General features: G+C 35.1%; 2 protein-coding genes across 2 annotated transcripts; one reads left to right on the plus strand and one right to left on the minus strand.

Moving 5' to 3' along the window:
- Nucleotides 1–223: 223 nt before the first annotated feature.
- Nucleotides 224–14,651, plus strand: LOC120336756 (protein KRI1 homolog). The gene is made up of 15 exons (XM_039404508.2): nt 224–508; nt 2,057–2,241; nt 3,095–3,183; nt 3,920–4,109; nt 4,684–4,913; nt 5,681–5,822; nt 7,322–7,471; nt 8,095–8,211; nt 11,211–11,322; nt 11,504–11,544; nt 11,821–11,977; nt 12,509–12,639; nt 13,060–13,220; nt 13,566–13,700; nt 14,363–14,651. The coding sequence occupies exons 1-15, from the start codon at nt 433–435 to the stop codon at nt 14,604–14,606; spliced, it is 2,160 nt and encodes a 719-aa protein (XP_039260442.2). The 5' UTR covers nt 224–432; the 3' UTR covers nt 14,607–14,651.
- Nucleotides 14,652–15,586: 935 nt separating this feature from the next.
- Nucleotides 15,587–22,862, minus strand: LOC120335561 (STAGA complex 65 subunit gamma-like). Its single transcript, XM_039403091.2, has 7 exons — nt 22,525–22,862; nt 20,983–21,105; nt 20,560–20,768; nt 19,948–20,156; nt 17,467–17,643; nt 17,217–17,298; nt 15,587–16,175 (listed from the first exon to the last, which is right to left on the minus strand). Exons 1-7 carry the CDS (start codon nt 22,678–22,680, stop codon nt 15,848–15,850), a joined length of 1,284 nt encoding a protein of 427 aa, XP_039259025.2. The 5' UTR covers nt 22,681–22,862; the 3' UTR covers nt 15,587–15,847.
- Between the last annotated feature and the right edge of the window lie 1,239 nt (nt 22,863–24,101).

A 24,101-nucleotide genomic window follows, 5' to 3' on the forward strand; every position in this document is an offset into this window, starting at 1 on the left:
GCTGCAAGACCTACAGATACAATATAAATCAAGCATATCTATGAATATTAGTCGATTTTATTTAATTACCCATACGTCATAATTTCTGCATAGATACACAGTAAATCCAGCCCATACATTCACTATTTTTAACACCGGCGTTCATAACTAAAATAGTTATCTACATGCACGATTTTTAAATTCTTATTTTATTCTGATTCTAATTTAATATTTTTAGAGAAAGAAAGCGCACACGCGCACACAGGAGTAAAGGATATTCAACTCTGAACAATCTTATTATGGACTCCAGTTGTTCATCACCGAGGGAGTTCCCCTCCGTGTTGATCTACACGCCGTGTTCTGTTGTTTCTTTGCTTCGTCTTGTCTCCGTCGTTATTACTGTATTAATGCTGTAGGTTACCCCCGGTGTTGTTTTCTTTTTATCCTGTTATCATGGAAGATTTCAAGATTAACGAAGACTTTGCTAAGAAGTATAACAAATACCGACAAAAAGAAGAATTGCAAAAACGTGAGTCTAAAATCACTTTTTATCTGAGATCCATCATCAACATTTAAGGATCCATTTCTATCTTTGAAACCTTTTTATACTAGCCACAGTCAGTAATTACCTAGGTAGTATGATACCGTTACCAGTATGATAACGTGATTAGTACATATTAAATAATTCTTGGTAACAATGCCAGCAATGCCCATCTTTTTAATTGTTGAAAATGAACGGAGGCGCAGTTCTTACCACTTCATGGCAGCTCCTGCCACGAACGTACCACGCCGTCTCCTGCCATGGTTTTATGGCGCTATTACGGGTATATTTACAAATTCATGTACCATATTTTAGTTTATCATGCGAAATTATATCTACTTAAACCCTAACCCTAACCCCAAATCCATCCAAACTGTATCCATAAGAAAAACATTCCAACTCACCAAATATTTATCACCATCAGCAGATTAGGGGCAGCCCTGCTATTACAGCCGACCTGCCGTGGTTACGGCATTAAAATTGGTGGTATTCGATTTGCTGCCGTAACCACGGCAGCTCGCTATTGGTTTGTGGCAGCTAAAAAGTCAGTCGCCGTGGGTTTGGTCTTAGTGGCCGTGGTTTGGAAATCCCGCCATGGTTTTGCGGCAGCTGTAGACGCCACAAAATACTTGAAACTGCACTTGAACGATTGCTAAACTGCCAGACATTTTTCCGTTCAGACTTTTTCAATCATGATGGCATATGACGGTTTGAGTTATAACTTTGGCTTTCTGTTGCCTAGGGAGTTGTTTGAAAATAATAATATGCTATATAAATAGATAGACTACACAAATATTTATAGATTTATTTACAGATATTTATTCCTATCAGCGACATATAACCTGCGTCTCTGCATTGTTACAAACCTAACCCTGTAACTCTCTAACCGCAGAACTGTAACACTGCCAAAACATCCGATAAATCAACATGTATTTATATATTATTATTTTTAAACAACTCTGAAGGTGTACTTGAAACAAAATCATAACTCAAATCGTCTTTTCGTCAGCAAAATCTGTTAGGCAAATGTCTGTGGTACAAAAAGTCTTTATACCAAAAGAAACAAATATTCTGTATATTTGTTCCATTATAATGGAGTATGATAATTCTTATATTGCTGTATCATACTGTACTGTCATCTGTTAATATGTTTCAATTTGAACCTAACTGCGCTAACTTGGTTTTTTATTTATTGCTGTGTAGGTATGTTTAAATTCATTATATGAAAAGAATGAAGGACAATGGCATTCGTCTCTCTATGCCCAACCGCGGGAATGTTTAAATTAGTTTTTCATCATTGGTCATATAATTTTTCTTGGTTAATTTTGCGGATTTAATTTACAAAAACAACATGATGTTGTCATTGTGAGAATTGTGGGGTTAGCATTGCTAGTTTAAATATCATAGGGGCCAAAACAAAGTCGATGCCAAACGGGGCAAATGACCACCACCACCAGAGTCGAAATAGTGATAAACAACTAAAAGAGCAAGTAGTACAGTAGTACAAATATATAAAATCCAATTTTATTTTTTCAGTGAAAAGTCGTTACGGCGATGTATCTTCTGACAGCGAAAGTTCAGAATCTGAGGATGAAAATGCTGAAGCATTAACACCAGGGTTGGAAAGAGATTTTCTCAGAACACTTGCATATCTTAAAAATAAAGATCCAGCAATATATGACAAATCTAAAAAATTTTATGAAGAGCATGAAAGCGATGAAGTAAGTTTAAGGCATATTGTATTTGATTTAAATAACTTTAGTTGATAGCTGTACGTGTAGTAACTGAAAGTTATTTTTACTTTGACTCAAGTCATAAAAATTAGAGCTAAACTAAAGTGCTGAAACACACCAATTGGACCACTTATCATTCCGAGTACCCTGACATTACAGCATCACAAGTTCGATAAGAAAAATAGGAAGATAGGAAAGAATGATCTATGTGTGCAACTTGACATGCGTGCAGTTTAACTTGAATTATGTCTGGCTGTCGGCCTGTTTTGAATGGTTCATTTGTATTCGCCAATCAATAAACGTATTTGAAAACCTGCGTATACAGTAGCAGTGTCTGTTCAACGATTAAGCTGAGTACAATCAGAAAACACTTAACAACAGATAGAGTTTAGCCAGAAAGCTCAACAAGAAATAGTTTTTAAAACTTTGCAAGTTCATTTGAATGAAATCCCCATTGGTGTATTATTGTAAATTCTAAATATTGTTCTAAAAAGCTGAGTTGTATGGCACAATATTCGTTCCTTTTTCTTTTATATTCCATGCTCATTCTTTTGTGATGTACTAAATCCATAATACTATAGTAAAGTTTTTTAAAAGTTGCCATAATAATTTTGTGTACCATTTTGATTTGGCTCATAAATGTGCGAGAGATGTTATGTTAACAATTTTATATTGCTTGACATCGTTGGGTATTGCGGAGTTCTACCTCTCATTTGCCATTTTGACAAGTCTGCTGTAGCAAATACGATTTTTAGTAAATGCTTATTTTCCCAAAACAATTTATAGTGGTTTAATAGCCATATGATTTTAAATTTTTTTGGTAATTTTTATAATTTTGTAGTCATCAGAGCCTGGAGTAGAGAAGAAGAAAAATGTGAAACCAATGTTTTTGAAAGATTTTGAGAGAAAAGTTATCTTGGAAAATGAAGGGTGAGACAAATAGATTTTCAAACATTTTAATTATATAACTGTTATCTTATTGTTGTTGCTTTAAAGAGTTTAGTTTGAAAAGTGTTTTTTAGTAGTTTTTTTAAATTTATGTTACTCATTGAGTGATGCATTTTTGCAAATATGACTGATGTTATTTGTTGTTCTAAATTGAATACGCTAGCCCCTGGACAAATTTCATATGTATTCGATTAGTTTTTTTTAAATATCTCCGCTTGTGAGTAAACTCATTGCCATGTGTCTTTGAAGGTTGAATTTAATTTTTTTTGGAGAGCATATTTTATGTACTGTCTATACCAGCGTTTGCACAAAAACTACTTAAACTGCACAAAAGCATTAGTGCAACTGGTGCATAATACTTGCTAAGGATTCATTAAGGCTTGAACAATTAAAGTACGGTAGTTTTTATGTATATTGAAGAATAGGAGGTTACAAAATAGGCTAAGGGAGAAGGAATTCAACGAATAAGTTGGCACCACTGGTGTATTCAATCGCACTTCTTTATATGATTTATCAGTCCAATTTTATATGAAGATTCTTTACAAGCAATCACGCTGTCGGAGATATATATTGATTTGGTTACGGTGGCTGGAATTTCCAGGCAAAGCCTGCTAAATTTTTACACTTGTATTTTAGAGTGGTGGCCGGTGGGCCTGTCGCCTATTTTCAGACCCACTTGTTGTGTATGAGAAAATAATGTCGTATTGGATATTTACAGAAAGTTTCTGGAAGATGATGAGGAATATAAAAGACAACAAGAAAAACGGGAAACTTCACCAAGTTATCAGGAAGAACAATTAAAGTTGAAGGAAGATATGAAACATGCAATTAGTGTGGCTGATATAAATGAGAATGATAAAGATGGGGAAGATTTACTTGTTAAACGAAATAAATCCAAAAATGAAAAGGTAAATGAAAGTATTTTAGATAAATCTATTGCACAACAAAATCATGACGTTATTTTGAGAATTAATTTATTGAATAAGTTGAATTTTAACGAAATATCGGACCTCCAGACGTATGCAGATCAAGATGGCGCACAATCTGAACATAGTATGTGTGTACCAGTTAGGATTCAGGTTGTGTGACATCTTGGTAGGCATACTTCTGGAGCACCGAAATATCAACAGGCATTCTAGTTACATCAATGAATTTTCTTATATGACATATTTATTCGTTCTCTCTTCTCTCTCTAAACAAGGCTCTGTGACTGATATGTAAGAAGCTTCTTTATTCTGGAAGGACCCAAATCCTTCTGATTGGCTATTCCCTACCCTATTTATCACCCATGGATGTGGTGGGGGACATGGGATTTGAACCCAAGGTTTTGTGTCACAAATACATGAAATGTTCAAACCTGTTCGTAATATTTTTAAAGGTTATTGTGAAAAATAAATAGCGAAATGGTAATAACACTATAATTTTATATATGCAAGCCTTTGTTTATATTTTTATTTATCAATTTTTGCTTCTGAATATCAGGAAAAAGAAGAAGAAGAATTTCGGAAATGGCTCAAAACTCCGGAAGGCCAAACGAGTCTCAATGTGTTAGATGATAAAAATAATGAAAAAGTAGCAAAAATGAAAACAGTTGTTAATGAAGTCAAACCACTGAAAGAATATTGGACTGACCCAAAACTTGACGATGGGGAAAAATTTTTAAGAGATTATATTTTGGAGAGAAAATATCTGGATCCTAATGCTGACGGAACGTATGCTTTTTTATTCATTTGTTTGGTTTCCTAGAACTAATTACAAATTTTAGGTATAGCCTAAACTTATTTTAATTTCATCACATAAATCAATCTTATAGCAATGTAACATATCTTTTTTGTATGTCTGTGAGTGTTCTTGTTAGGGCAGGATTTTCAAGCACTAATTTTTGTTGTCGATTTGAATTTTGTTTAAAAAATGTCATCGCTGGACTTCTCGTTACCACACGAGTGTTCTTGTAATTGCCTTTACTGGCTTCCCTTTTCATTTTATTCTTTGCATATGGAATTGAATTTCTATTTTTCTCCCAAAGTTGGACTGGTAACTAGGCAACGGCTCGCAATTCACCGTGTGATTGAAATGTCTTATCAGTTTTCTTTACTCAAGTGATAAATATTAAAATCTGAACTTATATTTAATATATGTTATCAAGGTGTTCTGTTCGACTAACTATGTATTCTTTTATGCCTTTTTCACTGCTGTATGATCTGCATGTGTAAAATGCAAAGATACTGTAACAAGAGTCGAGATAACTATTCTAAGCGATTCAAGAGTTTTGCCGTACACTAACACAAATATATATTTGTGTATAGTTTACTAAAATTATATATTATAAATGGTAATTTGATTGGAAAAAATAATTAAATCCTCTATTCTCAAAGTCGAGTACGGTATCCTTTCTCAACAATACCACGATAATCTGACAAAACTGCCATTACAGTTTTTCAAACTTAATTTTAATTGAGTTTCCCTAATTAATTCTTAGGACTCCAACCTATGATGAGATTATTGGTGCTGATTCAGATGAAAATGAAATGAGTGATACTGAAAATGAATTGTTCGAAACAAAATCGGAAAATTTTGAAAGAAAATATAATTTCAGATATCAAGAAAATGACCAAGAATTAGTAAGTTACTTTCAATGATGATAATAAAAGTCAAATGCATGCATACATCAATATTTTTGTTGTCCAAATTTAATTTTCCTTGAGGGGTCGAGATTTTTTACAACCAATAGTCGAGAGTAGGAGACAATTGTAAATTTTTCCCCATCACACTGCATAGCTTGGTCCTAGCTCGGGCTGCAAATGTATGAATAAATTATACTGAATATTATTAAATGTAACAGGCATCTCATGTATTTTGTAGAGGGTTAAATTTAATATGAGGTGCTCTCTGGTGGTTGTAGTTAGCCACTCTGGAAAATGTTTAACCCTTTCCATGCGATTTTTATTTTTTATTAAATAATCGTATTTGCTACACCGATTTTATGCATTTGTGCCCCCACAACTAATCGATCGACTAACGAAAAACTAATGATCCTCTGCTGCCCACTGACGGCTCGTTGGAAAGCTTATTTAAAGAGCTTGCAATTGGCGATTAAAAAAAAAAGGTTTTTTAAAAGTGGTGGTCTGAGTCACAAACCAGAGAGAAAAAAGGCATTTTTTTTTCTTGGGAGTTGAAATCTCGAACCGTGATAAAAAATAGAAATATTCGCTAAATCCTTTACTGTTACCGCTTCGTGGTTGGCAAACAATAGCATAATATTGCTGTAGCAATTTTGTGATCCAACTCAAAATACTTTGGTAGATGGAAGGGATAGTATGTCTTCTATTACTACCCAAAAAACACCGAAATTTGCATTAATTTCAAAAACACTCCCTCGTTCCGCCGCAAAAAAAATTCCCGTTGTAAACGAAAGCGAAATTTACAGTCGCTTATGTTAATCTCGAAGAAGACTTCTTATCAATAAACTAAAACCCGGAAAAACTAGACCAACAGTTTGCGACCGATTGCTAAATAAAACAGTGGAGTACATCAACGTACCCGCCGCAATCTAGCGATTTTTGTCGTGGGTACGTATATGTGCCCACCGCACGGAAAGGGTTAAAGCTTGACGTCATGTATATATATAATGATATAAATGGGCAAGGTGGCCTAGTGGTCAAACCTTTTTTTATGTTATCACAGTTTAAAATCTTCGATTAAAATCCCATGATCACCACCTTACCTAGGGTATAAAATTGAGTAGACAAATGGTTGGCAAAAGCTTTCACTCTTTCCAAAACAAATTAATTCCTCTATATTAGTGGTTGCTTATGTGGAGCCTTGTTCAGAACGCAAAAGGCTTATAAATACATGGTATAAAAAACATATACCTTCATATAAGTGAACTATGGGTGTGAAAAAGTTGCACCGCTCACTTTTAATTCTTCAAATACTCCTTTATAATGTCATTGACGTTCAACAGACTCAAAATTATGGGGCGTTTCCATCTACTACACAGTCTCATTCATCCATCTTATGGTGATTTAACTTCATATACCTCCTAGTCCTAACCATTCGGTTTGGTTACATGTACGCATTCGCATTAAAATCTTCAACAATTCCTGTTTTCAATTAAAAGATCAAATCATATCCAAGAACTATTGGAACTTCTGTGAGAAGAAAAGAAGATACAAGAAAAAAGAAAAGGGATGAAAAGAAGACAAAAGATGAAGAAAAGAAAAGAAAAAAGCAGGAAGAATTAAAACAACTGAAATTGCTTAAGAAAAAAGTTAGTAAAGTATACTTGTTTTTTTGCAAAGTTTCATGTTGAACCGCTGGCACAAGGGACAAGGCAACAATCTAGTTACCGGTGCGTTCATCAAATTATCAACAAGACAAGAATATTTCGTTATCGAAAGCTATAAATGGGTTTCCAAGTCCAATTTGTATTTGCTACACTGCTACCTACAATTCACTTTTCATCAGCTTTGTTTAAGTTAACAGGCAGATAATAAAGATATGCTCACTGGTTTATGCATTATATGAAAAAGAAAATAAATTTATATTGTAAGTCAGTCACTAACAAGCAAATTTGTAACATTTCAATTCGATTTTTTTATATAGGCTACAACATTCATTAACGTCTAACGGAAGACAGCAAATCTTTTTGGTTCGGCATTGTTCACCCAATTTATTACACCTTGGGTGAGGTGGGGGACATGAGATTTGAACTTGAGAAATGTAATTTGCGATGTCAACACATTCAAGTTTACACTTTAACCGCTATGTCATCATGAAATATGTATTAAATTTAAACCATTTTTATTCCTCCTTTTGTTCCAATCTGTTATTTTCTGGGTTAGACAGTTTTGAATGGTATGAGCTCAATTATTTTACTACTTATTTACACAGGAAATTCTTGATAAAATTCAACAACTACAAGAAGCCACAGGAAATAAAGATTTGCAATTTAGTGAAACTGATTTCGAAGTAGATTTTGATCCTGGGGAATATGACAAGAGAATGCAGGTATATATTACTTGATGATAGGACTAGGGAATGTAGGGATGTAAATGTGTAAGGATTAAATAGCCAATGGATTTGGCCATTGTGTGATAATTAAGATAGATTGAAGCAGATGAAACAGAGTAACCATTTAGAGCATAGGTTCTCAAAGTGCTCCGTACGGAGCCCCAGGGCTCCGCGAGAGAAACCCAGGGGCTCCGCGAGCTATTCGATTACTTTTCAAAATACTGACTTGGCTAATTTTGTAACAGTTCAAAGAAGCAATAACAGCTTTGATAATATCTGAAACAATATATAGCCTCGAAATATGGCAAAGAGGCGAAATTAATAAATGAAATTATTTATAAGCTGGAGCGCAGACAGGCTTCTCAGGAGGGGGTGGGAATGGAATCGGAAACTTCCGCGCGACATTCTTCGCGAAAAAAAAAAAAACGGATTGCGAGATTTCTGTTGCGTAAAATATTCAATCCATGACCGATGCGAGCATTTAATTAAAGTGTCTTGTTCTAATAATATAATTGTGCTCGTCGTTACTCACGTTTGATTCGAGATTACTATTAGGATTACTAAAATAAAGGATTACTATTCTAAAATAACATAAAATACGTGATAAACTGCCAACTATAAATAAATTGGAGTCGTATTTTTGCGATCTTGGGATTTGTCAAACTTCATTTGTTCTTTTGCACTCGAGATTATTTTTAAGCAAGATAATAATTGATATTTTAATCGTCGTTTAAAAAATCACAAGGTCTCGGCAAAATACGAACGATTGAAATTAATTTATTGCATGCGGCTCCGTCGGTGGTTTCAGAATGAAAAAAAGGTACATCGCGCGCACAATTGACTGTGTTACGATTTCGCAGTTACTACGATGAATCACCAGAGAAAACCTAACATAACACCAAATTTTGTGATTTCCAATGCCTATATAAAAGCGTTTTTGATCTGACGTGAGACTACTGAAACAAAATTTATAGTGTGATCTTTCATTTTAAGTTTTATTATTTCAGAATGTCGTTTTTCAATCAAGAAATTTGAGTTTCGAATTTACCTCTTTTTTAAATTATTTTTAGCGTTTTGTCGCCGATGACTATAATATCATCACGCTAATAACCGAATTGCGTAAGTCATTTTTAGCAGTTTTGAGAAAAACGTAAAAAATCTCCTAATGATATTGTTATGCCATTGAGAGTCAATAATTTGCCATGGTTCAATTTTTTGATCGTAGCCGGATTTAAGTTAATTTGTATGACGCAGTTAAGTGACGTAATAATGGCGCACTGTGACTTAGGCAGAAATGTGTTTATGACTTGGGCCCATACACAATTTTGCAACTTTACTATATGCACCAGTCCTGAAAACTAAACATTCCAAAAACGAATGTAATTCTCAGTATCTACAATGTCTAATCCCCAAAATAGCTAATCAGTTTTAATTACAATATTTTTTATGTTTAAAAATATATATTTCATCAATATAACACGTTCCGCACACCCACCGAAAAAAGACTAAGATTAAATATAAAGAATAAAACAGCAATACACCCAATATATAAGCCAACCAAGGTGAATTGGACTCGAACAGTGAATATCACAAGCGCACGCCTTCCAATACTGTAGTATAAATTCAAATTAATACGCGCTAACCTAGAATCCGAGATGCAAAAACTCGTAAATACTTCGCCGTGGTTATTTTGCCTTCGTGACGTCACAATAATCCTGCGGTAACAATGATAATTCATTATGACGAAACAATTGCACAAATGTGCATGTCATACTAAATCTTCATTTTTATGGGTTTCGGAATTCTTAATATAAAATCTGAGTTAACAGACAGGTGCGCAGCATCACATAAATACCTATTTAATAGAAAAAAAACTCAAAATCGCCAAAAATGACTTACGCAATTCGGTTATTAGCGTGACGATATGGTAACATGTTTTTCACATTGAACTCATAATTCCCCACGAGAACAAAAAAGCAATTATCGTCGTCATTGTGAAACAATACATGTACGTGCCGATGGAAATTTTTGATTTAGGGAGAATAAACACCGACGTAAAGATGTTAAAAACATGCCATGCTGAGGAGAACCATCGGCGAATGTAACAAAATACAGCGGCTTTGTAAGTCTTCTGAAAATGTCAAAAGGGAAAAGATTCGGTCCATAATTTATTAATATGTTTATCAAGTGTCAAATTTACAGTTTTAGTATACATAATTTATCTTTGAAATTTAGATTTATTTATGACTTGTATTAACCCTAATAAAAAAGGTTTAGCATTCAAATTAAGTAAAGTACTTTTAATTTTCCTCAGGAATATTAATAGAAAAGTAACAATTTTAACATTTCATTTGGGGCTCCGTGAATAATAGTTAATCTTTTCAAGGGCTCCGCAACACCAAAAGTTTGAGAACCCCTGATTTAGAGAATATGTTTTCTCATATGGATTCTTATGCGACGTATATAAATGCCTTTCGTTTTGAACAAGACTCTGAACAAACAGTTACTGTTAGATAAGTAGATACTGTATTTTGGAAGAGCCGAAATCATTTTGGTTCAGGATTCTCTACCCAGTTTATTAAAACCCTGAGTGAGATGGTGGGCATGGGATTTGAAGTCGAGTTTTTAACCTTCCCTCATAGTTGAGTATGAAAAATTTTATTCAAAGCTAGGACACTGCGCCCACAGCCACTCACATGGAATGGATGTACCGTGGAGAAAATACCCTAACCTACGGTGCGAGCCCTCTGGGACAGTGAGCATTGACGTTGTACATAATCACCCCTGCAGGGTTCAAACTGATATCCTATATTATGATGATACATTACTATGGCATAACATGGTGCGCTAACCATTGAACTATCGTAATTTCATAATATTTGATACATTTTTTTGACAAATGGTTTTAATAGTTGACAAATCCAACATGCTGCGAAATGAAGCATGATTTTTGATTTTCAGCTCAATAAATATCATACCATAACTTTTTTTATTAGGAAATATTCAATAATTATGACAATGATTACGCTGTGGAAGAAGAAAAACCTGTTTTTTCTGATATTGAAGAAGATGATTATGATAATTACTGGGATGAAAATTATTATGAAGGTGAGATTCTTGACCTATACCTTTGCATATCTTCCTAAGATGACTAGTTGTTCTAAGTAGGCTGCTTATGTCATTTTTATAGTTTATTCATGAATCCCTCATGTCGGTCTATTTTGAGAATACCATTCATATATATGTCTCTGTTATTCAGCAAATAAGTTTCTCTATATCTTATTTGCAGGTGATGATACAAATCCAGACTGTGAAAATCAGGATTTTGTTGTAAGTACTAATTGAAATTTAATGACCCCATGTTATTTAAATACAACATTCTTCTATTTTTTTATTCTTTACTTATAGCTATCTTTATATAACGGGATTGGCTGCTGGGTGAGAGTCCTTGGCCATATTATTATGTCACTGTGTCATTTTTTAATCCCCTGAAATATGAAATTTGTAACAAGATTCTGTATGGATGTCATTTATAATGTATGAGAATAAATGTAAAAGGGAGCATATTTATTTTCATCCCATAACATCATGGTTTCTTTTATTAAGATGGATTGTGATTATGATCCAGCAGAACATCAACGTAAAAAAGAACAGAAGAAAAATAAAAAGAATCCGTTGAAAGATGCTGCTTCTGACAATAAAAAAAGAAAGAAATCTGCATTTTATGATTCAGTTTCTAAACCAAAACCAGAATTTGATCCAAGTAGGTTTTTTTAAACTTTTTCCAAGAGCAGCGGTTCAGCCAAAATGCTTCTGCGGTCGTAGTTTCCAAATACCTGGATTAGTGTAAGACTGGTGCCATTCAAGTTAATTTGATCGTAGATTATATTTTGAGGCGGGACGAGTGTTTTCACTGAATTTTCAATTCGACTGAATGAAAGCTCCAAGGCAGTTGTCTATGTTGCTGAGAACGAATTTTAAATCTCTGATATGATAATCATCAGAACTACAGCAGTAAGATTTGGCAAAACTCTTGGGCACAGTGGACTAGAAAACAATAAACTTACGTTAAAGGCATCACAGGCTAATATCGGGGTCAAATCTCATGCTCGCCCAGGGTGTGATAATTGGGGTAGGCATTGGAAACCCAGAAAGATCCTGTTCTTTCTAACTATAGTAGCTCTTTCCCTGACAGTGTCTGCTTGTGGAAGCCATATTCAGGGAAAACATGTATAAATATGTTGTATGAAAAAAAAATTGTCCTATCTTACTTATTACTGTTTTTTCGTTACAGATGAAAAATCATTCGAAAAATATCTTGATGAATATTATGCATTGGATTATGAAGATTTAATTGGAGATTTGCCTTGCAGATTCAAATACAGACAAGTCATTCCCAATGACTTCGGCCTCTCTACTGATGAGGTGAGATTCACTAATATTGGCAGATAATGAAACAAACCATTGATGGATGGATTTGTTGCATTATGTTTTGTATGATATATAGGGAATTATACTAAATTCCTTCCTATAATAGTTAAGCGTTACGTATCATCAGCCACTTGCACATCTCCTTTTTCAGAATAAAGGTGTTAGAGTGCCCCATAAAAATACTACCCAGGCAATGCTCTAGCAAAAGTTCGTTAAGATTTGATTTATACGGAATAACCGTCATCAATTCTGAGATCAGCTGCAGCAGTACTATTAAAATAGAGGGTAAGGATATGAATTTCTTTGGGTGGCACATCCAAGGAACTTTTTGTATGCTATGTACTATGCTATTTGTATGCTCACGAAGATTGTTTTTATTTATGATCGTTGACAATCCAAAATTGAATTTTTCAGATTCTAATGGCAAGCGACCGAGAGCTCAATTCATGGTGTTCGTTAAAAAGAGCAGTTCAGTATCGTAAAGATGAAGATGAACAATATGATATCAAAAAATATAAGAAAAAGGCGAGCAATGTCTGGAAGAAAGCAAGAGTTCTGAAAAGTGTTTACAAGATGTTAGTGAACAAATAATCTTGATAATAAGGATGAAAAATTAACAAGTCTTTTAAACAACTCAATGTTGTGTTGAATGATGTAAACATTATGCTGGATGCTGATGCTTTGAAAATAGTAACTCCTTACATTACATATGCTTATATTAGTGGATGTTTGGATAAGGCCTTGTTCGTAGCGAAAGGCATAAGAAGCGTTATATAAAAAAGTCGGAGCCACAGAATATGAAATTAAATTGATGACAAATTTTTGCTAATTATTCCGCAATGTTGAAAGACCATTGTTTTTAGTTTACTCTCCCACGAAGTAAGTATGTCAACCTGTATATTTAACTTGTTCCTCATCAGGCCTGGTGAAGAAGAGGAAGAAGGAAAATCATGTACAGCTGAGAACAATAATGATCAATCAACAAGTAATGAAAATACAAAGAGGAAGAAAATGAATTCAAGGAAGAGAAGAAGATTAAAAGAAAGGGCAGAAAAGTGAGTGAACACAAAACAAAACTATTTTCCCATTTGAGTAGGGATAAAAAAAAACAATGTTCAATAGATACATGAATTTTTAAGTATTCACTAGCACTCATGCCCTCCATGTTCCTTCCCCTGTTCATCAATTCGATGGTATTTATAGATTTTGATTGTCTGATTTTAAATACCATTATGTTCAAACAATTCATGCTTGACAAGGTGAAAACACCCTGTGAAATTAACTTATCAAACAATGAAAATAGGAAGAACGGGAAGTTTTTTTGTATAGGAAAATCAGTTTTGAGCCTAATATTGTGGTGCCCTCAATAGTTCACAATTGATTTTGTCTCCCATAGTATGTGATAGACTGTTCGGTCTTTCTATCACCATTCTTAATATGTACAGACAGTGGCTTTCATGTAGGAAAAAGTTCATCCTCCATTTGTATACTCAGTGCCAAGTGTCTGGCCAGATTTTTTTTTTAATTATCACTCAAGAGTGTATTTATAAATAATCGAATCCGAATTTTCAATATAAGGAAACCATAATGACTTCGAGATTTAATCTGCAATGAGTACAATTTGACAAAAACCATATTTTTAATTTGTACTGATGGATAAAACTGGACACTCTACTTCCAATTGACTTGAACACCTAATTAGCTGGCATTTTTACAGAATGAGGTTACTAGAAGATGACAATTCTGAACCACAATTTGCTGAGAATTCACAAGAAAAGTTGAATGGCAAGAGGAATGACTTGTTTGAAACAAAAAGAACAAAAAGGAAACAGGATTATAGCGCAAATAGAACTTACGATAAAGTCGCAAAACTGTCTGACGATAGATTGAAAGCATATGGACTACAGCCAAAGAAATTTTTGAAGAAAATGAAATATGCTAATATGAATGGTAACAGTTGATTGAAATTTCTATTTGCAGTGAATATATTCTCAATTTATTTGCTGTCATGATGTCTATGTTACTCTAGTACAGTGAATAGTAAATGAACAACTAAAAGTGCATATGCACCAAAGCCCTTTCGATTACTAAATAGAGGTCCTGGTAATACATGTAGCTGGGGTATCTGGTTGCAAAGGCTCGTTTACATGAATATGCATGATGCAAAAGCCATTTTTGCCCGTCTGACATGAGGACATAAGTGCAACAATTCACTTAGTATATCCTGGTTGTACAAGTTGGAGTAAATATTAACTGGATGTCAACAATCTCTGTGACATCCATAGTGTTTGTTGACTGCATTCGCTTCGCAAGTCTGCTTTTTCGAAACTTTTATTTAAGTTAAGTAAGCTACCTACGCTACCTAAACTAAATGACCCCAGGTAGAAGATGAGTTTTCAAAGTAGATAATAATTAAAGTAACGCTACCTAAACTAAATGACCCCAGGTAGAAGATGAGTTTTCAAAGTAGATAATAATTAAAGTAAAAATAAATGATATGACAGAAAGATTAGTTTTTTTACGGAATATCCAATAGCTTGTTACAGAAACAACTTCAATTACTCTGTGTTGACTGTTGATGCAGAAGAAAGTTTTGTCAATGTGTGATCAAACATTTCGATTTACGAAATAACATGGTGGTTTGATGATACGACCATCTCATCGTTGTTCAAAAATCTACTCTGACCTGACAGTGTAGTAACTAGACTGGACTCAAATTCGGCCTCAACCTGTGACTCTGTGCTTTGGCACCTGCACCCACCACTGTTATAGACTTTACCAAATTGGGAGTTACTATGGCAACAAATAATTAGTGTGGCACTAAAATCATTGTGCACAAACTAAAAAACAGCTGGAAAAGACCTAGAAACCCCTTTTCTTTCACGCATTTCAAACTCAAACAACCTCAATCCAGAATATACAGAAAGCAACTACGGTATTTAGTTGGGTATATGCATTGTATCATTAAATGAATACCAGTCACAAGCTCAGAGAACAGTTCAATGATATGGTGAACAAAAGCATGTCATAAAATTAACAGCACAGAATATTAAAATAACGAAACAATTTATGGTTCCAGGTGCAATTATGGCCAATGCTGAATTGGAAAAAGTATGACGTTTCAAATTAGGGCTCCCCATGTATAGTGGCTGTGTGTTTCCAGTTTTGTACACAGCGAAGATTGAAAAACACAATTTAAGCGCTACATATTTCTCGATTTTTTTCTTGAAGGTCTGTAATCATCAATGCCATACAAACCTTGCTGATCTTCCAAACAAAATTGATCATCACTTTGTCCCGATACATTTCTATCAGAGTTCAATATATCAGTACTCGGACTCCTTGAGGAGAAGTCAAAGTATTCATTATTTATATTTCTTGAAGAGTCTTGTTTTATGAATGAAACATTAGATGATTGCGATTGCTGCATTGCCGACATATTATCCCTTGGTTCATTTTTTATTGATTTCTCTTCCCAACCTATTGCACTGGATGTATCTGTTGTTCGTCCAGATGAAAATGGACTTGAACTGAGAAAAACAACATTGTGCAATAAAGCAAAGTACTACAAAACTTCTATCACATATATATATCTATCTATATAATGGTTTCATTTTGCCACAACTACAATGGACCTTTCCCCGACCTTTGACCCCCGGAAAATTCTTCCTATACTCTACCATTACAAAGTTTTCAGCGCTATTTTAAGAGTGCTTTTGCGAGATGGCGCCAGTAAAATGGGGTATGTGTTTCAAACCATCATTATGATTCATCGCATACAACAATCTGTTTTTCAAAAGTACCAGTAAAGAATTTCAGGCTAGTCTATCACAGCTATTTCTACACTCATTTTTATTACTGCAATTAAATTGAAACTCCTAGGAAGACAGAGTGATCATTGAATTATCTGATTTTTATTTAAGTTTCCGAAACACAACTGAAAACTAACGATTAGAGTTCAAAAACGCGAAAACGAGGTAATGTTTACAACCACGCTTGAAAATCTGTCTGAGTGAGAAAAGTGTCTGAGCGGATGCGAAAAGGGGGCATTGTTACGTCATTTTTCGCATCTTGCTGATTGGCCAATGTCACGAAGTAAACAAGGAAGTCGATGCTCGGGGAAAGGTCCATTCAAATAGCCGCACTGTATAATGATGTAATCCATAGATAATTTTTCCAAGATGGTTGTATTTAAATGAATAATCGGAATGTGTCACCAATTTTCATCTGCATCATAGAAGTTTGAAATCAACCTTGCAACTTGTGGGTTATAGCAGTGTTTTGCAACTTATGGGTGCTTGTTTTTTCAACAAAAAGGTACTGATTTTCTTTTCCTCGATTTCAAAAGCCTGCTGATGGCAATAATTTTTTATATCAGTACGGTAATTAATTTTGCGGCCATGAAAGAATTACATGCCATTTAGTACTCAATCATATCCTTAGGTCAGAAGATTTCACGAATTGGGTCGCTTGAAAAAAAGGTTGCAAACCACTGCGTTATAGTATGGCTCTTTCAGATTCTCAAAAACTTTAGAATATGCCAGGGGCTTGTAAAGCATAAGAACATTTACCTCATTCCTGTCACTGGAGTCCACTTTCCATATGTTGATGGGAAAGATGTTATGTTTTCAGGCTTCACTTGTCTCTTTACTTCTAAAAATTGATTGAAAAAATATTCAGCATAGTTTAAAATTACCTGGCATTTTAGTGTAAAGATGAGTTTATTGGGCGAATAGAAAATTTAATCGGATTGGGGAGGACTATTGTTTCATGCATCATTATTAAGTTGGAGAGAAACTAGACTAGAATAATATACTGCACCTTCAGGCCTTGCATATTTCATTGACGTCAATGTTTTGCCCAGTTTTTCTGCTTGTTTTTGCAGCAATTTATGCCTATTAATAATCTTTGTTTGCCAAAATTTTTCAATGTCTTTTAAGCTGGAACTTCCGCTTTCATGCAATGCTTGATCAAGGGGGTCATAGAATGCAGTTTTTCCTGGAAAAAAAAACAAGAAATGATTCAAATGCTTTAACAAACCTGCAGCACGATGACACATTAGTTAAAGCATTGACTGTGTTGGCTTCACAGAATACACATCTTGTGTTTAATTTCCATGCCCACCAGACCCCTCCTCACCCAGAGTGTAAAAAATTGGGTAGGCAATGACGAACCAGAAAGATTCCAGTCATTCCTAATGATAGTAGCTCCTAACGTATCGCTTGATAGCAGTGACTGCTTGTATAGAACCTTGTTCTGCACGTAATTAAGCGTCAAATATAAAATTCTTCTGATCAAGTTATATTTACAGGGTGATCAGACCAAGTGTAGACAAATGTTTATTAAAATATCTACAATTTAGATGTAAGAAAGAAAAAAATTATTGTGCACGCAAAACGGCGAGAACATGCCTATTCCGTATTTGGTGGACAGTAACGGGCGATCTCTAAAGACAAGGATTGGCAGCGCTAATGTTATTATTTATCTTCACACTGCTATTTTCTGCAAAATAATTTATATCTCTCTTACATTCATATTGTAGGATATTTACATTTGTCTACACTTGGTCTGATCACCACGTATTCCGACTACACCACTGTTTCTTCACAAAATATCATTGATATAAATTCGCACCGTTGGCATAGCAACAAAGTCATGAAAAGGAACATCCTATTTTACATTGGGAATGATGATTTTGAAAAAAAATACAATAAATTAAAATGTATTATGATGAAAATTCATATCTATTTTGCATGAGAGGAAAAGGATGACGAAATATCGAAGTGTGCGACAAATGAATATTTCAGATACATGGATTTCACTGATATGAGAAATCAAAAATCGACCAGCAGTCATTTGAACCACTATGAGATATAATGGTAAGTAACCATCTAATGTAGGAATTCTCAGCATTCTATGGGGCCATGAGTGAAATATGGTCATCTCCTAGAGCAGTGTTTCCCAACCCGAGTCCGCAACAAGCCAGAAATTCACTGCGGGCCGCAAACGTTTTTGCAAAAGTTAACCATCAGCCAAGTTCTGATTTACGTTAAAATTCACATAAAACATAAAAAGCAAGTTTATTCACATAACATTAATCAAGTCAATTATTACTAGTTACTGAGTATGGCTGGGCATATATTCGAATATTCAACTATTAGATAAGCAATTCACTATTCGAAAATTTGGTAACAGGTGACGCGACAGGTCAAAACGATTGAATTCCACAACTCACTTGCGAATTTCCGACGAAAATCCGAGCACACGCGTGGTGTTTCTCGCGAGTTCGAACAACGAGAAATAATTTTTTTTTAGCAGGGTCAATGGTGGCAACCCAAATTTTCTAAATTAAAAAGCGGCAAAAAACTGAAAATAAAACGGAGAACACCATAACTTTTGTTTTATGATTGTACGCGACCGATTAAAAACGCTTCTTTAGACATTGCAAATCGCAAAATTTAGGGTGATACTGCCATACTGTAGTACCGGTATATGTACCAGGGCATTCTCCCTTAGGCCTCCACATTGGTACGTACAGTACTGGAGCGCCGTAAGTGTTGTAAGAACAGCTCAGATTTGTTGAATTCACAAAAATATGAATCAAAACAAAATATAATCGGGCACATTATCACGCATTTTTGTTATCCACGGATTGTCATGATATTTTCTGATTAGTATTGCTTTTATTTCGTCAACACAACCGCAGATTAAAATGATCACCATTAAATTAATAATAAAGCAAGGTGGTATTTTTGATTTACAAAGATATTTTTAATAGGTACTAAATCAAGTTGTAATTTATAGCAGATAGTAGGATTTTTCAAACGACGATAACAAATTTGCAAGATCTCTAAGAATATGTATCAAAACTAAATATAATCGGGCAATATGTTAGCAGATTGCTGTGACATTTTAAAGAAGTAATGCTATCATCTTGACTCAACCGCGAGTTATCATGAACACAATTAAAATAGAAAGACGTTTTAAATTCTCGTCGTTGTCATGGATTGAATATAGGGCGACAGAAAAGGTATTATACACTAAAAAAATCGTCTCTGCTTACGGGCGCGTAATTGCGGCGAAATTCCGATTTTGAAATTCTTTCGAATTCCGTTGTGTTTGGTTTTATTGCTTCTTCACACAGAGTACGGTTGCAATAAACGTACCTTGAGTCCGCGATGGTTTTCGCCGGTGAAAAATTAGTACGCGACCAAAAAAGGTTGAGAAACGCTGTCCTAGAGACTTGTAATCTCCAGTATAAGATTAATGGGATTAATTAAAGCCAACAATCACACCAATTACCTGTCTGAGCCTCAATGTCCGTAGAATGTCTCAATGATTTTGAGAAACTTATTAAATATGCTTCAGCAACTCCAGTCAAAACATCGAGAGCGGATGATGTTGATTCAACGTATCCAGTATGCACCGCAACTGTGGCGACAGACCGCTTCAGTATTCTGGATGATGTGGCATCATCCATTTGAGGAAAGTGAGAGGTTTTTGTTCCAAGTCTGAAAAACATACATAACATTTATGTTTCCAATTATTTTCAAATCCAAAGAAAAGAATAATTTGTTATGCTCGACCGTGTTTCGCATCTCGCTAAGCATTAGGAACACGCTCTCTACCGCACATCTGATTACCCTGCGTGGGCTTGCAGGTTTGAATTTTCTGGCGGGATTGCCTGATGTAGGGTGGTTCACGTAACTGCTGGCTTCTTCCACCATCAAGTCCATGCATCTGAAACAAACAACTGGCTAACTAATCTCATACCCAACATGGACTGGTTAGTTAACAAAAGACCAACACTTTAATGGAGGTACACTTTGATGCTCAAGGATCACAAACATTTATTTGATTCAATAACATTACTTATTCTAGGTATTAACCAGGGGTAGAATTCTTAAAACAGACCTAAATTTAGATTGATCTTTTGGAGCAGAAAATAAAAAATTTTCTTCTGTGTCACTTTTCCCAGATGATGATGATCGACTTCTTCTCGTTATGGAACCTACTGATTTTGAATTTTCTGATTCAAAAGGAGGAGGAGATGACAATTCTCTACACTGTATGCTGAACCCATGAATAGATCGATTATCGAGCCTTGAAATTAAATAATGCACCTGTGAATTTGAATGGAATATTTATGAATGATTCACAACTTACTTTGAATTTTTAAATATATTATGGTAAATGAATAATCTTATATTATAGTAATAAATGAATAGTCTTATACGATAATACAATCTACATATACCATTTTATAACATCACTGACCCACATACTGGTAAGCCATACTGGCAGATAAGGGAAGATCATGGATTACTAATTACATACCTTTCTCATATACTTCATGAGTTTTATGGTGTGAGCAACAATTGGACATTGAGGGACATCAATTTCTTTTGGTGGAGAAACATTTTTCCTGTCATGATTGTATAATGGAGGAGGCTCAGATTGCTGAAAAAAAAACAGATGCTTTGTTTATAAATATTTATAAGGCTGGTACTACAGGAAAAAAAATTACACACATAATATCAAATTAGCATTAGGCTCTATATTGGTCTTTTGCGGAAAATTTCTTCATAAGACTCCCTGACTGTGGCTTCTCCTATGATCTAATTGGCACACCATTTTTAGCGTTGACACCGTGTTTGCTGTCATTGCTCTGGCTTCCACTGCATGAGTCAACAGGTTCAAATCCTGTAGATAATAACCACGATGAAGAAAGTCAATTTACTCTTAGCCCTCACAGACTGGTTCACATAACTGCTGACCGCTTGCTCCGCCATCGATTCCATACATATGAAACAATTACTGTAACGGTTAACTATTCCCAGAAACCTGACCAGTACATTCAACAGGTTGTGAGCCAGTGGTTCACACTTTCATCAGGGCTAGTTCACTAAACACCGTCAAGTAGTTCTAGTTGGCGTGGCATAACCATTTTCTGATGTCATTTCTAACCTCCACCTGATTACGTCATCTAAAAATGACATCACTACAACGTCACAGTGACGAAATAAGCCCCGTCAAAGTATACGGATCATCGTCCAAACAGCGCAGAGGAACACTCGAAATCAAGCAAGCTATTTCTCTCGTTTTCTCATCGTACCGATCCCGTTATAAGATAGTTCGCTGGCGTTAGCGAGTTCATTAGTCTGTGGAGATGCCATTTCGGGCGATCGTAGCTTTTCTTTGGCAAGCTCTATGGTGTGATGGTGACGTCGTAGTGACCTAATTTTTAAATGATGTAGCCAGGTGGTGTTTAGGAATAACATATATGCAAAAATGTTTGTGCCACACCAGCTAGAAGTACTTACGGCATTTAGCGAACATGCGCCCTTTCATCTCCCCATCTCATCTCCAAGTTTTGGCAAAATCATGCATGATCATTTTATTCAATGAGATCATATGAGCAATTCATCATCGTTTTACAGTATTACTGATACTGTCATATGAATCTCATGGAGATTATATAGGAAAAATGTGATATGTATGAAATAGCAGAATAATGGTTCAAAGAACCTTACAAGATTATAACATTAAATGCTGAAATGGCAGTTTACAAATATCAGGACATCTTCGATATTTAAAGACTGGGATGCTTTTTCTTAGTTATTTATTATTTACGTACATGTTTGTTTTATATAATTATTTAAATGTTGGGGACACTCTTGGAATCAGAGATGTTTGTTGTATGACTACTTCCACACTCAACTATCAGACTGTCTTTTTGTTCCCCCCACCAGTTCTAATAGTTTGAAAGAAGAGATAACACTAGAACAGGGATTGTTTTAGAGATGTTTGGGAAGTATTAAACCAACACCATACCGGTACTGCCATACCTTGCTGATGACTATTATAATGAAAACTTACTTCGAAAGCTTTAGGTTTTCTCATTTCCATCATAGACCTGGTAAATTGACCAGAAATATCTTGCTGTGGCATTTTCCCCCATTGAAAATCAGTATCTACAACATTTGCAGATTGCCTGCTTCTCGTATCTTTGCTATCAGCGGACAACATCACCATTAACTGGGCTGTGCTCTTGAATCTAAGACAAGCCGGATTGTTTTGGAGTAACAGAGCAAGCACAGTCTAGCTTTTATGGCTGCTACAGTTATAGCATGGTTCTGGAGGTCAACAATACAGACAAATAGAGAAGTTCCCCCACAACTTGCATGTAACTTTCATGAATCATGGGCAGAGTTTGCTAGGTTGCAAGTAACGAAACGAAAATTTGTAACCGTTGGGTGGCGTCGCAAAGCTTGTTGCCCTTCGTGCCCTGTACAGCATTGTCCTTCATAAGTCATAACCCAACATTGAAACCAATATATGCTGTATATAAAAATTAGTCTAACAATAAACGCCCATTCTTCGTTTTCACTAACATGCTTTTGTATTACTTGAATCGTTGTGAGCCACGCTACACGCGCGCGATTGGTAACAGCTGATAAGTTGACACGGTCTGCTTGACGTTGTTATGGGAACCAAGACGCATCATCCTGCTAATATTTGCAGTGATTACAATTTACAGCGACTGTAGAAAAGGTTTAATAGCAACCTAATATTTGCCTTATTTGTTGACATAACGAGTTTTATTGACGTACCATAGACTAGTTAAACTTGATCAAATAGCATAAAATTGTTCAAAGCAATATTCTCTCATTTAGCCCGGTTGGAATGCCATAAGTTACCACACCATACGTACGTTACCGTAAAAGCAGGTAACTTCGGATGATTTCACTATATTATGAACAATTTCTCCGCCGTTTATTGTTCAATTGAAGCCAAACTTGGAATATAATACATTGAAGCCTTTCTCCTCGCGATAAACTCGGTTTCATATCAATCAATACTTTTTTTCATTCAAATTATTGGCTTTATTTGCCTGCCGATCTGTATTCCAAATGTTTATAACTTCGGATGGCCACTTTTCGCTTTGCGTCACTTCGTCGTGAGAGAGAAATGTCTGCGTGATCAGTGACGCGTGATAACGTCGCTGCGTAGAACTTACGACGCCGTGATCCGTTTTGCGTGCCGCACACTGACGTTCATCTATGACGGCCGTTTTTGTGATTATTAATTCTTCCGGGTCGGCGGACATCAAAGTTTTATATATCTGGTGTACCCGTGTTTACATCGGCAACAGCTCTTGAAGACAAGAAGGACTGATTTCAAAACCCAAATTAATTTTGTTCTGATTTAATCTTATGTGTTGGCTTTGATCTTACTTATCACCGTTTGTATACTATTAATCGTTCGAGTTTAAAGCGAACGGTGATATTATTATCGTCGCCGAGATGGAGATATTTATTAAGACGATGATTGATGTTGTTATGCTTTGCACCCGCGATTGTGCGAATACTGAATTTTTATTTATAATAATGATTGAATAAATCGGCCGTTATGCATTTATACTTGTCATAAGGCTTTTGGTCCTGATAGCGGGT

The sequence above is a fragment of the Styela clava genome, chromosome 2 (genome assembly GCF_964204865.1).
Source record: "Styela clava chromosome 2, kaStyClav1.hap1.2, whole genome shotgun sequence".
In the NCBI taxonomy this organism is placed as follows: domain Eukaryota; kingdom Metazoa; phylum Chordata; class Ascidiacea; order Stolidobranchia; family Styelidae; genus Styela; species Styela clava.